Source organism: Leopardus geoffroyi, chromosome C1 (genome assembly GCF_018350155.1).
Source record: "Leopardus geoffroyi isolate Oge1 chromosome C1, O.geoffroyi_Oge1_pat1.0, whole genome shotgun sequence".
Classification (NCBI taxonomy): domain Eukaryota; kingdom Metazoa; phylum Chordata; class Mammalia; order Carnivora; family Felidae; genus Leopardus; species Leopardus geoffroyi.
In genome coordinates, this window is record NC_059328.1 from 166028132 (window position 1) to 166041964 (window position 13833).

The following is a 13833-nucleotide window of genomic DNA, read 5'->3' on the forward strand; positions in this document are numbered from 1 at the left end:
AGGGAGACACAGAATCGGAAACAGGCTCCAGGCTCTGAGCCATCAGCCCAGAGCCTGACGCGGGGCTCGAACTCACAGACCGCGAGATCGTGACCTGGCTGAAGTCGGACGTTTAACTGACTGCGCCACCCAGGCGCCCCGTATATCTAATGAATTTACAGCCTTAGGGGAAGATATTGGAAAACAAAATGTTGGTAGCATGTGAGAATTGCTATTGACTGTGTTTTGCTAAGTATCGTAAGAAGTGAGCTCTGAAAAGGATTGGCAGGTTTACAACCAGGAATGAAAGGGAAAGGAGAGAGTCACAAATTCAGAGTCTTCATCTTCAGGGATGGAAGACAGAGCTGCTTTTTAACTCCAAAGTGTAAAAATAAAAATTGAGATATGTTTTGAATGACAAAGGCTGATCAAGACCCAGCCTTACAACTAGAATCAAAGGTATGGCCAGTGCATCCACAGTTAAAAACTGAATGAATTAGGCGGTACATAGGATATCCCTTCAGTTGGACAAATGGCCCAGAGAAATCATTAGGCCCCGAATACTAGGAACTGGATCATGAAAGAGGAAGAAAGAAGTACATATGCTGGTTTTCTTTGTTCTTTAATACAAGGAAGCAAAGAGATAGAGCAGATCTAAGAAGTGTGTCTAGAATGGAACTGTGGATGTGGTTATTGGCAAATGGAAGTGACTAGGATCAAAGACATAAGAAGCTGACTAAATGTTCAAGAGAGTTTGGTGCCAAAACCCCACTAAGACTGTGACTACTTAAAACTTAAAACAAGCCTTGGGTCCTCAATCTTCTTTAGGTGGGAAACAGGCTGAGAAAACTGTCTGGGCATTGGATACAGCCAAGGAAGGCAACGGAAAAGGAATAATGTCCCAGGGTAGATCTAAGGGCCATGGACAATGATGACTAGGGAGCATCTCCCAGAGAATCAGGGTCTACCACAGAGTGGATGGCCTTCCAGTGAATGCCCAGTGGGATTTTGGAATTGCCGTGGCCTCCTAACTGCCAAATATTGGTCATCTCTTCCCCTTCTGAATGGGAGTGTTGTAATCAGTGTTTTGTGGTTTGAGTGTAAGTCAAATGCTGTGTTTGGGGTGTGTGTAGGTCTTTAATTTGCATCCAGACCTGATGTGGAGACTGGCATAGATCACCCAGAGATCCTGGACTTGAGCTTGATACCATGACTCTTGGGACATTTGGGTCATCTCCCTTGGGGACAGGATGAGTATATTTTGCCTGAGGAAGGAGAGTGAATCACATTTTTGGTGATTAGAAGGGCAAACTGTGGTAGTCACGTTTTCACCAACTATTTCTGGCTTTCTACGTTCTGGGCACAGGAAAGGATTTTACTTCCTGGTTGGGTGGGGTCTTGTGACAAGTTCTGGCCAATGAATTTCTGGGGATTTATTTGCATTTATTTGCCAGTGCAAGACATGCTAGGGCCTCTGTCGGAATGATCCAAATGGTAGCTGCTCCCTCAGTCGCAGTCCAAAATGAGGAATGGTACCAAGCTGGTCCTGGATGCACATGTTCATAAGCAGTGTGTTGTGTTAAGCCACTGAGGCTGAGGGATAACAGCCCATTCTGCTGACACACTGGCATCATTTAAAAATGCCAACTGGTATATCTTGTATAAGAAAGAGTAGAAGTGCTGTAAAGAACGAAGGCTTTGGAGCCTACTCTGTTGGGATTTGAATACCTAGCTCTATCAACTTACTAGGTGTATCACCTCAAGCTACTTATCTTTTCTAGGCTTCATTTTCCCCATTTGTGAAATAGGGGTAATAACTGTATAAGTTTCCCAGCATTGCCAGAAATGACCACAACTTGGTGGCTTAAAGCAATAAGGAATCTGTTCTCCCATAGTTCTGGAGGTTGGCAGGTCAACATCAGTTCACTGGACAGCAACCAAGGTTTTGCCAAGGCCGAGCTTGCTCTGGAGCCTCTAAGGGAGAATCTGTCCTTTGCCTCTTCTACTTTCTGGCAGTTACCAGCTTTCCCTTGTTTGTGGCCACATCACTCTACTCTCTGCCTTCTCTTCACATCCTCTTCCCCTATTCTGAATGTGTAATCTCCCAGTGTCTCTCTCTCTCTCTCTTAGGAGGACACCTGTCATTGAGTTTAGGTCTCACCTGGATAATCCAGGATAATGATGGCCCTTAACTTAATCACATCAGCAAATACCCTTTTTCCTTCTAAGGCAATGTTTACAGGTTCCAGAAATTAGCATCCAATATCTTTCGGTTGCCATTATTCAGCCTACTAGACTAACTATACCTAAATCAAAGTTGGAGGATTAAATGATATAATACATATAAAGGAGTCATTTAAAATTAGATATTTAGTCAATAAATATTATTTATTGTTATATGAGTCTACTTTATTTTCCCTAAAATGGTGAGACTTAAGATACCAAGTTACTATTTTAGACCCCACACAGTAGGTGTGCCACATGAAAATTAAAAAAGAGTTTAATCTCCAAATACTATCAGTAATCAAGGATCTTAAATTGTGTGGTTACTGGCTTGAAACCTGTTCTTGCTCTAAACTAACACTTTTAGCAGTAAGACCAGATAGATGGTAAAGGCACCATTTTTTTGGGGTACAAATTAAATTTGGATATTACACACTTTGGCCACCGTGATTTCATCTCCAAATAGTCTTTAAATAAAAAGAAAATTTCCTTTTGACCTCCTTGATTTGTTATTTTCTTTTTTTTCTTTTCTTTTTCTTTTTTTTTCCAGATGAGAAAAAAGTGGACCTTGTGCTAAAACACGATTACCTATTTAAAAACACTATTTTTGAAACTCTTGCCTTAGGAAATGGTCAATGCGTTATTTGGATTTAGAGTGTTAACAAAATCTTACAGAGTCAGAAATACTATTATTCAGTGGAAGCACGTTAAAGAAAGGCTGTGCAATAAACTATGTCGTGCCCAAGCCTCCCGCTATTTTTTACACCATGTTAATACTGATGCAAATTGACTAGGGTTTCAGTGCCTGGGAGTCTGGGCTCTGGGAATATTGTCCCCCCCGCCCCCCTCCCGCAGTTCCTCCTCTGCTGAGCCCTGCCATTAATCACCACTTGCCTGTCTCGAGATCTCCCATGGTTTGGTCACGGCTCCAAGGTCACAGGCTGTCATTAACATTGATCTGAAAAACAGAACCAAACAAAACAGCCTGAATAATCTTTTGTTGCATTCCGAAACAATCCCGTCCTGGATACATAAATAAATAAAATGGGACTAAGGCCAACTCACATGTCTTTCCCTCAACAAGGGAAGCACTGTTTACCATCCCCATGTTTAGCATCTCCGTCTTGTGGCCACACTGCTTAGGAAGACAAAGCTCACACACACCCTCCGGTGCCCTTTTGTTATGTCTGCAGCAGATCAAGGAAGGCAAAGCACTACTTTCTCTGTACCTGAGCTAAGCAAGTTCTGCGTAAACTAATCTCTAATGGACGGATGGACAATGCTTTTTATTCTTAACTATCAGCAAGGGAATCAGTATATAATGCCACATACACAGCTGATAAATCTCTTTACCAACTTATCACTGATTGATGGGAATGGACGGAAACCTATAGCAGAAGGCAAGGCGCTTGCCACCATAGGAGCTCCTTCATTGTCACCTGCCTTACAGAGCTCAGATTTACTGGGAGAGCCACAGTGTTTCACTCCAGTTTATTACCTGGCTGCAGCCCTGTTTTTTCAGTATTATGAAGAAGAAACATATTCAGCTACAGCTTTCATTAATTTGAGCACATAGGAAAGCACAGGAACATCTGAACCAGATTTTTGGGGGACAGATTTCTACTGGGTTTAACTAGAATTCATCCAACCATGGATATAAGAATACAGGGAACAACTGAAATTGTGGATAACTCTGGTGCTTATAATTTGATGTGGTGGGAAGCGGGAAAAACAAGGCACATTCCTTGTCCAAAATTTGCTTTCTTTGTGCTAAAGCCAGCAGTATGTGATGAAAAGCAATGAAGGATTGGAATTGGGAGACCACTTCTTGATTGGCTCCTTTTGGAAGAAAGGGGTGTGCTGTTAGAGGTCAGAGGGCTGTCCTGATGTCGAGTGTCAACATTTCATACTCGAATGCCTTGGAAACATGTCTGCTTCCCAGATGGCAGAGCATGCCTAGATACTAGTGGGGTTTGTGTCACTTCCCCGGGCAACTTCTCCAGGGAACAGGGCAGAGTAGCCGGTAACAATAGGTCATTCAGAGCCACCAGGCACAATGGTGTCAGAACCCCCCTCCAGGAGTCAGGTAACATCTAATCCCAAGCATCCCTGTGTTAAGCACTATGCGGAACAACAAATCAGAGCATTCTTCATATTTGATCTTTTGTAACAAGCAGTCTAGTGTTTTCCTCCCTCTGTACAAAGTGCTTTACCAACTAACTACTAACTCAATGAATCTTCTGAACCCACTGGTAGGGGTCATTATTCCTATTTTTTAATGTGTTTTTTTATTTATGTAATATTTATTTATTTTGAGAGAGAGAAAGAGTGTGCAAGAGAGTGAAGCAGGGGCAGAGAGAGAGGGAAAGAGAGAATCCCAAGCAGGCTCCACACTGTCAGCACAGACCTGATATGGGGCTCGAACCCACAAACTGTGAGATCATGACCTGAGCCCAAATCAAGAGTTGGATGCTTAACTGACTGAGCCACTCAGGTGCCCCAAGTAGAGGCCATCATTCCTATTTCATGGAGAGGTAAATGATTAAAGATTAAGTAATTTTCCCAAAGTGAGTAGGTATTCAGGATTCTGTGATTATCAAAAAGATACCATAGGGTGCCTGGGTGGCTCAGTCAGTTGAGCGTCTGACTTTGGCTCAGGTCATGATCTTGCAGCTGGTGGGTTCAAGCCCCCCGTCGGGCTCTGTGCTGACAGCTCAGAGCCTGGAGCCTGCTTCGGATTCTGTGTCTCCCTCTCTCTATGCCCCTCCCTTGCTCATGCTCTGTGTCTCTCTCTGTCAAAAATAAATAAACATTAAAAAAAATTAAAATAAATAATAATAATAAAAAAAAGACACCAGACCCCCTCTTGTTACACCCTGATGCTTCTCACTTTACATTCTGCTGGTACCAGAGTGAGACAAGGCATTGGACTTTTCAGTCTCTCTCCAGAGTATCTGATACTTGCACCATTTTTTTTTTTTATTATACTTCTCCTCCATATGCCAAATTATTTCAACAATAATCTTGTGTTAATCATTATTTTCTCAATTTGTTTTCTAATTTTAAAACAATTAGCAGGGGCACCTGGGTGGCTCAGTTGGTTAAGCGTCTGACTATTGATTTCAGCTCAGGTCATGATCTCACGGTTTGTGAGTTTGAGCCCCACGTCGGGCTCTGCACTGACAGTGTGGAGCCTGCTTGGGATTCTCTCTCTCCCTCTCTCTCTCTCTGCCTCTCCCCCACTCATGCTTTCTTTCTGAAAATAAATAAACTTTAAAAAAAGAAAAAAGAAGACAACGAATAAATTTTAATTTAAAAATATTCATATTCAGTAAAATAGTTCACGTATGAACTGAATTTCGCATTTACCAAACAAAAATCACACTTCGCACTTCGCCCTCTGTTTCACTATTTTAAATTTGAAACACAAATAAAAAGTCCAAATAGTCGATGTAAAATAACAGAAGTGAAGTAACTCCAGTTGTTTTCGTCCTTGCCATGACTGTGCTATCCTTGTCGGATATGCTGTTTAAAAGCAGGACTGTGAAACTCTGCAGGGTCAGAAACATGAACTATCTCCAGAGCAAGTGCAAAAGGCTCTGAAGCATCAGGAACTTGCACTAAGGTGTGGACTGCGTCCACCTGTGTCAGGGGCTGGTTAGATAATGGGGCACTTTTACACTTAGCTTACATGTATGAGATATGTACAACTATAGGTAAGTAATAATGTGCTAATTGGGAGCTTTCATAGCAATTATTCTGATATTCAGCAGTAGTCTCAGCAACTGTTTAGAACCTATGCCAACAAAAGATTTTTCTCAGGGAGAAGTAGCTTATCATTGACATTGTTTAGACTGCAGGCACATGGTGGTGATAAAAAGCAGGCCAACTTTTAGTTGGTTTTATTACTATTTTGAAATTCTCTAAGACAGTGTTCCTCTAGAGCCCCCGGCCCTTTCTGCACACAGAGTCTAACCATGAAATGGGGTGGGGGGGGGGGAGGCAAAGATGGGGGCCAGTGGAGAGCTCCTGGAGCACCTGTTTCACATACTGAGCTTCCAAATAAGATTTTTCTTACATTTGGGATTCCCAACCAAAAAAAGTTTGAAAACCTCTGCAGGATAACACCCAGGTGGAGATGTGGAATGGGCACTGGCATTTTAGGAGTTGTGCTCAAAAGAGAGGCCAGGCTCGAGACGTGGGGTGGGAGTCATTTGAGCAGAGATGGTACTTAAAGCCACAAGTGTGCATGCTGAGGAAAGTAAAAACAGGTCCTTGGAGGTCCTTACATTTTAGGGGGGTGGGGGAGGAGGAAGGGCTGAAGAAGAACAAAGAGGAGAAGCAGGAGTCAGAAGAAAGCAGAAAATCTGGAAGAGCTTGGCTTTGCAGAATCCAAGGCAGGAGAGAGATTTAAGAAAGGAAAGGCCAGGGCAATTAGGGGTGTGACGAGATCAAGGAAGAGAACAAAGACCCTACGATTTGATCCTTGGGAGGTGACTGGTGACTTTCAAAAGGAGCAAAAATCACATTTCATAGACCCAATTCCTCAGTAGAAGAATGGCTAACTACTCTGTGGTAAATCCATACTTTGGAGAACTATGCAACAGTAAAAGATAATGACGTTTGGACATGGAAGAAATTCCAAGGCATATAGTTGAGTGAACAAGCAAGTTCAGACTGAGATATAAATATATAACTTACGTTAAAACAAACAAATCCACACTACACAGTATTTTTCCTTAGAATATACACATATATAAATGCTTTGGAAATGTTGGAAAGGATACAACAAATTGTGTAGCTATATGTCAGTATGGGACATGGGAGTGAAGCCCAGGGGGGGTCTGGGGGCCTGTCATATTTTGTTACAGAAAAATATATCCCTGTAATTACTTGTGGAACTAAAAATTATTTAAAAAGAAAAACACTGCCTTCTGAGAAGTTAGGAGGAGTGTGAATCAAGTGTGCAATTGAAGGGAAGAAGGGGGCTATGATTGGACTTTGAGAAGAAGGCAGATTTCAGGGATGAATTTTTTTTTCCCCCTGAGGAGTTAGAAGAATATCTTTAGGCCTAGAATGATCATGACGGAAAAACAGATTCTGAAAATGCAAGCAATTAAATGCAATGTAAATGAGTATAATCGATATAGCAAGTTCGGGGGGGGGGGCAGGCAGGAGGAGGCAGAGGGAACAGAGTTAGGACACAAGGGAAGAGCTAGTTTAGGACACAAGGAAAGGTCCCCCTCCTTCTCTGTACAGGAAGAAGAAAAAGGTCTGTAAAGATAGCAGAAAGAAATACCACTGTGGGAGGGGAGAAGGCCTCTGGAAAGTATGAAGAGTGGTCCTGGGCAGAGGGAGGGGCAGGCAGCCCTGTGTTCTGAAGCTGGAGGGGGCTGGGGGCAGGGCTTGCATGGCAGGTATGGGGCAGCCACGATAAGGGTGGTGCTCTGGGTGATTCTAGCAGTTGTGGAGCAGATACAGCGAGCCCACAGTCCTGGCCTCACGAAATTTCCCAGAAATACCAGCTTGGCACAGGAATAAGACAGCAGAAGTCTCGGGGTGAGTGAGGTAGGGACAGTGGAGGGACAGGATATGAGAAAAAGAGAAGTAGTGCCTAGCTGTCTGGATGGCTACAGTCAGAGGGTTCAAATGTGCCACGTAAGGATAGTGGTTTGCTGCTGTCTTTTCTAAACAGTTAGGAAGAAGTCCAGTGAAAAGTGTAGAACAGACTCCTTATTTCTGCCACCAACATGGTTCCAACTGGTTTTCTGTGTATAACATCTGTTGTCTCTAAAGAAAAAGTTCATTCGCCATTTTGTTTTTGGTAATGATGTTTTCTAAGGTTCAAAAATCCTCTCTCTCCTCAACTTACATACTCTGCTTCCCCAGGAAAAACAGGAAGTCACAGCTTGCTGAAACTGAATCAATTTGAACACCATTTTCTAATTCTGAAGGCAAATTTATGGTGAGGGGGCAAAAATATAATGAATTAGAAGATGGAAAGACACCCTACCCTTTCTCTAATTATTCAACTACTCTCTGAATGTTTTGAATGTAAGCTAAGATTTGTTACTTTAAAAATCACTGTGTGCCCTTAGCACTGTCAGAAAAGCATGACTAAATCTTCAGATAATGAAAAAACACATAAACAAGAGCTGCTTCTTACCGAAATATATCACGATGGTTTTTGATGTTCCAATCATATTCTCCTTTACTGACAAGTTCAAAGAATTCAGTTCTCCTCCTGCACAAAATCAAATGAAGGAAGAAAGAAAAAAATCTGGAATGAAATTTCTCAGTCTGCGGGGTGACATAAACACATTTATGGGAAAATATAAGATCACCTGAACCAAGTAACTTAATATTTGAAATCATGAGGCTAAAGCACTATCAAAATAAATCACTTTTTAAAAAATGTTGAGGATTCAAGAAAAAGCCACAATCATTTCTGAATGCATTTACAACACAGGAAATCATTGAGACATAAAACAGAAAACAATGTGGCCCGGCATTTAGGATTACTTGCTGTGAAGTCCTTGTGACACTTACCCGAAGTCAGAGGAGGGAGGCAAGGACAAATAAAAAGCGGGAACAATTCTGGAATACCCTTTTATCATTCAACATGGAACTGAGCTGTATGAGGATCTCAGATAAGATAAACTCCCTGGTAGTAAATTCAGGGCAAATACTTTTTTTCTAGGGTAGAAAATAACTATTTCAGCATTTCAGTGCTTAAATACATAGTCTGTGGAGTCAGAAATACCTGTGTTTAAACAGTGGCTCAGTCACCTACTTGCTGTGCAAATTGGTAAGTTACTTAAACCCTCTGAGCCTCAATTTCCAAATCTCTAACATGGGAATCATATTTGTTAACTCACAGGGTTATTGTGAGGGTTAAATGCAAAGCAGTTAGCATAGTGTCTGCATGTGCTAAGTCTGGATGCACACACACACACATCTGGATACACATTTGGAGTTATATAGATATAGAAAAGACAAGAACAGGATATTCTCAAGTTGTGAAAATAAGGGTGATTTATTTTTATTTTCACAACTTTCCTTTAATCTAGTTTTAGAACTTTTCTTTTTTATAGTGAAAAAGGAAAAAAAGGAAGACATTAACATTTTGATTCCTTAAGAATAATTTCCCAAGGTTTCACCTTCTTGGCACTTTCTCCTGAAATACTGTCTAAAAGATCCTGACACACAGCTTCCCAGAGTCCATCCCATGTGGAGGTACTCCACCTAAAGGGATTCCCTGGCCAACTGGGTTGGAGAAATGCTGCCTACAATCTACTTCCCTTGGAGATTCACCACCCAGAGCTTTTGAAACCTCTGAGAAATACTGACAGAAAATCCTGTTGGGGCACCCTAACCGACTGTTGGCTCAGTTGATTAAGCATCAGACTTCGGCTCAGGTCATGATCTCACCGTTTGTGAGTTTGAGCCCTGCATCAGGCTCTGTGCTGGTAGCTCAGAGCCTGGAGCCTGCTTCAGATTCTGTGTCTCCCTCTTTCTCTGCCTCTCTTCCATTCGCTCTCTCTCTCTCTCTCTCTCTTTCGAAATTAAAAATAAACATTAAAAAAAATAATAATAATAAAAGAAAATCCTGTTTAAGCTTCCTTGACCACAGAATTCTATCGTACTGACGTTTCAAGAAGTACACTTTGGAAAATACAATCATGTCTTTCATGGTAGAAATCAGAGTAGGATCTTAGACATTTAGCACTGACCCATTATATTCTGGGGACAAAGAACATAATGCTGGGTGCAGTTGGTTCCTTGTTTCTGATGTGGGGTGCCTATCACCAGCTGCCCAACCATATAGACTTCTTGCCATCTGGTCAGACTTTACTCAATTTACCCGAAAGGAGGCAGGTCAGGAAGACAAACATGTAGCTCTCTTATTTGAGACACAGACAGGTCTTCGATTTACCCCTTCAAGTGGATACAGGTCAGGGCCACACCACAGTGTAGGATAATCTCCACAACAACCTCATAGCAATGGTCAGAGATGGCATTGCACAGTGATATGGAAGGGCCCGGCCACTCCCCTCCCCTTTGGGTGTTCAGTGTGTGTCTATCTTTTCTTTGTATAACTTCACCATCTTCTTCATTTGCCTGCTCCCTTCTTTATGGCCACAGTCATGCCACAGTCTGTTCAGTGACAGACTATACACTGAAAGAGAAAGGGAGGTGGTAGAATGCAAAGAACCCAAGTCTGGACTTAAACTGACCTGGGTCTAATGCTGACTGTCACTTACTAGCTGTGTGGCCCAGGGCAAGTGATTCCACATTGCTGAGCCTCAGTTTCCAGCTTTGTGGTGAGAATTTGAGATGAGGTGTGTTAAACATTTGACTCTAGTAGATACCTAATACCTGACGGCTGTGGTTAATATGTAAATAATATTAATAGTATTACTGACAATAATAAAATACAATGGACTAATCGTACTACATGAAACTGAAGAGGTCAGCTAGTTCTCTTTTCTCACTGAATGAAGACTAGTCTTCCTTTGAATTATTGTGGAGCAGAAAGTTTGGTTCAACCACTATTTCTTGAACACCTGCTCTGTGCCAACTCTTAAGGCTTTAGAGACACAAGACATAGATGGAATCTTTAGACATCTCTGAATTCAGCAGGGGCAATCAACAAATAAATAGGAACTCCCCTTCTAATGTGATACCAATACTACTAATGATGCTGGGACTAGAGTGAGGTAAGAGAGGCACTCACTTTGGGCGCAAAATTTAAGTGGGTGCCCAAAAGCTCAGTTATCAAGCTAAACAATATTTTAATACAATATTTAAAACAACATAAATGCAGGAAAAATCCATGATGAATAAGTATTAGGATTTTAAATTTTTTAACATTTATTTATTATTGAGATACAGAGAGAGATGGAGCATGAGCAGGGAAGGGGCCAAGAGACGGGGAGACACAGAATCCAAAGCAGGCTCCAGGCTCTGAGCTGTCAGCACAGAGCCCAACGCAGGGCTCGAACTCACAAACCGCGAAATCATGACCTGAGCTGAAGTCGGACACTTAACGGAACCACCCAGGCGCCCCTAAAGTATCAGGATTTTAAATAGGCTCTGACACTGCATGTGCATGACCTGCTCCCACTCCTGGTCCCCCCCCCCTTCACCCCCACAGCATGAGGTTAACATTTATTGGGCCCTTACTACTATGGTCACTTACTACCCACATGACTGACCTCAAGTAGGTTACTTAGCCTCTCTGGGTTTCAGTTTTCTTATTAGTAGGAGGAATAGTAACGGGATCTGTCTTGTAGGGTTGGTATAAGGATTAGATAAAATGATTTATGTAAAACACTTAGCAGAGAGCCTGGCACATAGTAGATACCCAATAAGGATTAGCTAGTTATTAAGCTCGAAAGGGTTGAGTTAACTGGTCCAAGGTTGCACAACTGGTGAGTGGCACTGCTGGGATACAAAAGCAACCTGTTGAAATATCAGTTTCCCTGAGTAACAAGGGTGTCCTGGGGCACAGAGGAAGGCACTGAGCTTTGCTTGGAGGGTTGTGGAAAATCATGGAAGTCTTTCTGAAAGAGCTTGCCTATCATCATCCCTGTTGTCATGTGTACCTGATGTCACTTCAATCCTCTGAGTTATTCTAAGAAATCACTAGAAGGCAGACTCTGTGAGGACAAGGGCCTGGCCTCTTTTCTTCACTCCTGGATCCCCGGTGTCTACAACAATGCCCGATGTGTAGGAGTAAGTAGCTCAATAAATATTTGTTGAAGTGATGAATGAATGAAAATGATTCCCTCAGAAACCTATTCATTTTATAAAGTAACTCTCCAGCCACTGGTTTCACCTCGATTCTAATGGTATAGGACTATTCACAGTTGCCATTTGGAGAGATTGAGATAAGAGAGCAACATAAAATCGATCCAAGGAAAGCTCTGTTAGATTCTTGAGGACTAGATTCCTACCAGACCAAGAGGCCAACAAAACACGTTGTGGGAAATTTAAGAACATCATTCAAATCTGATGTCTGACCCTCCTGCCACTGATACTGTTTTATATGCTGAGAGTATGCTCAGTATATGATACATAACATCTCTGATGCAAAATGGAGACATATTACCTAGGCGGCTAACTCAATGCAGAAAAGAATTTTTTAAAAATGCAAATCTGTGACAGGGCAACTGAACAAAACTGTAAGGGTAAATTTCCCAGCTATGGAAACCATAATAGCCAGAGTTGCTGGTGTGAAAGCCTTAAATCAACTGAACCCAAAATAGGTTATAGGCTTCACATCACATTATAACAAAATTAGATTCCATTGCATCAGGACAAAAGGGATTATCCACGATCCCTGGGGGATGGTGGGTAGAGGAGAGGTGGGAAGAATCTGTAGGGCAAGGAAAAATGTGGCATACTAATTTTATTTTTCCTCCACTGCCTAAAGTATGGCTATTTCTTGATTATTTATTCTGGCCTCCCAAGGTTTGACTATGACCTCAGAAGGTAATAGGACTTTCTGCACACCATAGTTTTGTCAAGTTTAGTCACTGGTGGAACCATGTATATCATACATCTGGTAATATGTTTGGTTACACAAATAGTCATATGCTTTAAAGTTGAAAACAAAATACATTTAGAAAATTTTTAAGTTTCTGAAAATTAACTAGTTTGAAAGATCAGGAGATCTGTTAAATCATTTTCCTAAGGCTGCAAAAAGGATTTTGAAGTAATGATATGCAAAGATGACATGACAAGCTTATTATTCATACTTAAAATGTTTTAAGAGGTATGAAAATTGCACACCAGAGATAGAAAATGTATCCACCTCTCCACCATCCAGCCCCAAAATAAAGATTTCCCCGTCCCGTCGAGGCCCCTGAGCATCTCTGTACTCTTGCTTTTGCCTCCCTCCCTCCTGCCACAAGATGGCTATTTTCTAAATTTTGTATGAATCATCTTCACATACATCCTTATAATTTTACTAGGTAAACTATGCAAAGTATTGCTCTGTGTATTTTTAAACTGTATAAATGGTATCATTGTAGTCTATGTATTCTTCAGCAACTTGCTTTTCTTGATCAATGTTTGTGACATTCATCCATGTTGTTATGTAGAGTTTTAGGCCATTCCTTTTTACTGCTATGTGGCTATTCCATGTATTATTAAACCACTATTTATTTATGTATTTTCTGATGATGAAGGTTTAGATTGTTTCCTTTTTTTTTTTGTTTTTTGCTATTACATAGTCCATATACTGCTGCTATGAACATCCTTATACATGTCTCCTTGTGAATTTGTGCGCATTTTCTCTCTCTGCCTCTCTCTATGTGTGTGCACACACACACAAGCATGCATATATACACTTGCTGGGTCATAGAGTGACTTTGTTTTCTATATGTGAGTTTTCACTATAATTATAGACTGTTAGAGGTATACAGGTACCTTTGAGAAACATGTGCTGTTTCTCTCATGTTATATGTGAGCAAACTATAAGGTGAAGGAAGGTGATTCTGGTGAAGGAAGGTGATTTTTCCAGGGTCCCATGGCAGTTATGGGCAGGTCTAGGTAGATTCTAGGCCCCCAGCCTCCCAGTTCTGGCCTCTGAGATCATCTTTGTAAACTGGGTGACGCATGAGC

The 13833-nt window shown here is 41.5% G+C and overlaps 1 protein-coding gene across 3 annotated transcripts in view; it reads right to left on the reverse strand.

The window, feature by feature from the left end:
• The window catches only part of PDE11A (phosphodiesterase 11A), a 405024-nt gene that overhangs the window by 38863 nt on the left and 352328 nt on the right, over positions 1-13833 (reverse strand). For 2 of the 3 annotated variants that reach the window (XM_045480319.1, XM_045480318.1), the window contains exons 16-17: positions 8369-8446; positions 3097-3160 (exon numbers count right to left, since the gene is read on the reverse strand). In XM_045480319.1, coding sequence (XP_045336275.1) covers positions 3097-3160; positions 8369-8446 — 142 coding nt within the window. Of the gene's footprint in view, positions 1-3096; positions 3161-8368; positions 8447-13833 lie in introns of those variants that run through there. The other variant, XR_006712991.1, reaches the window with a different exon arrangement.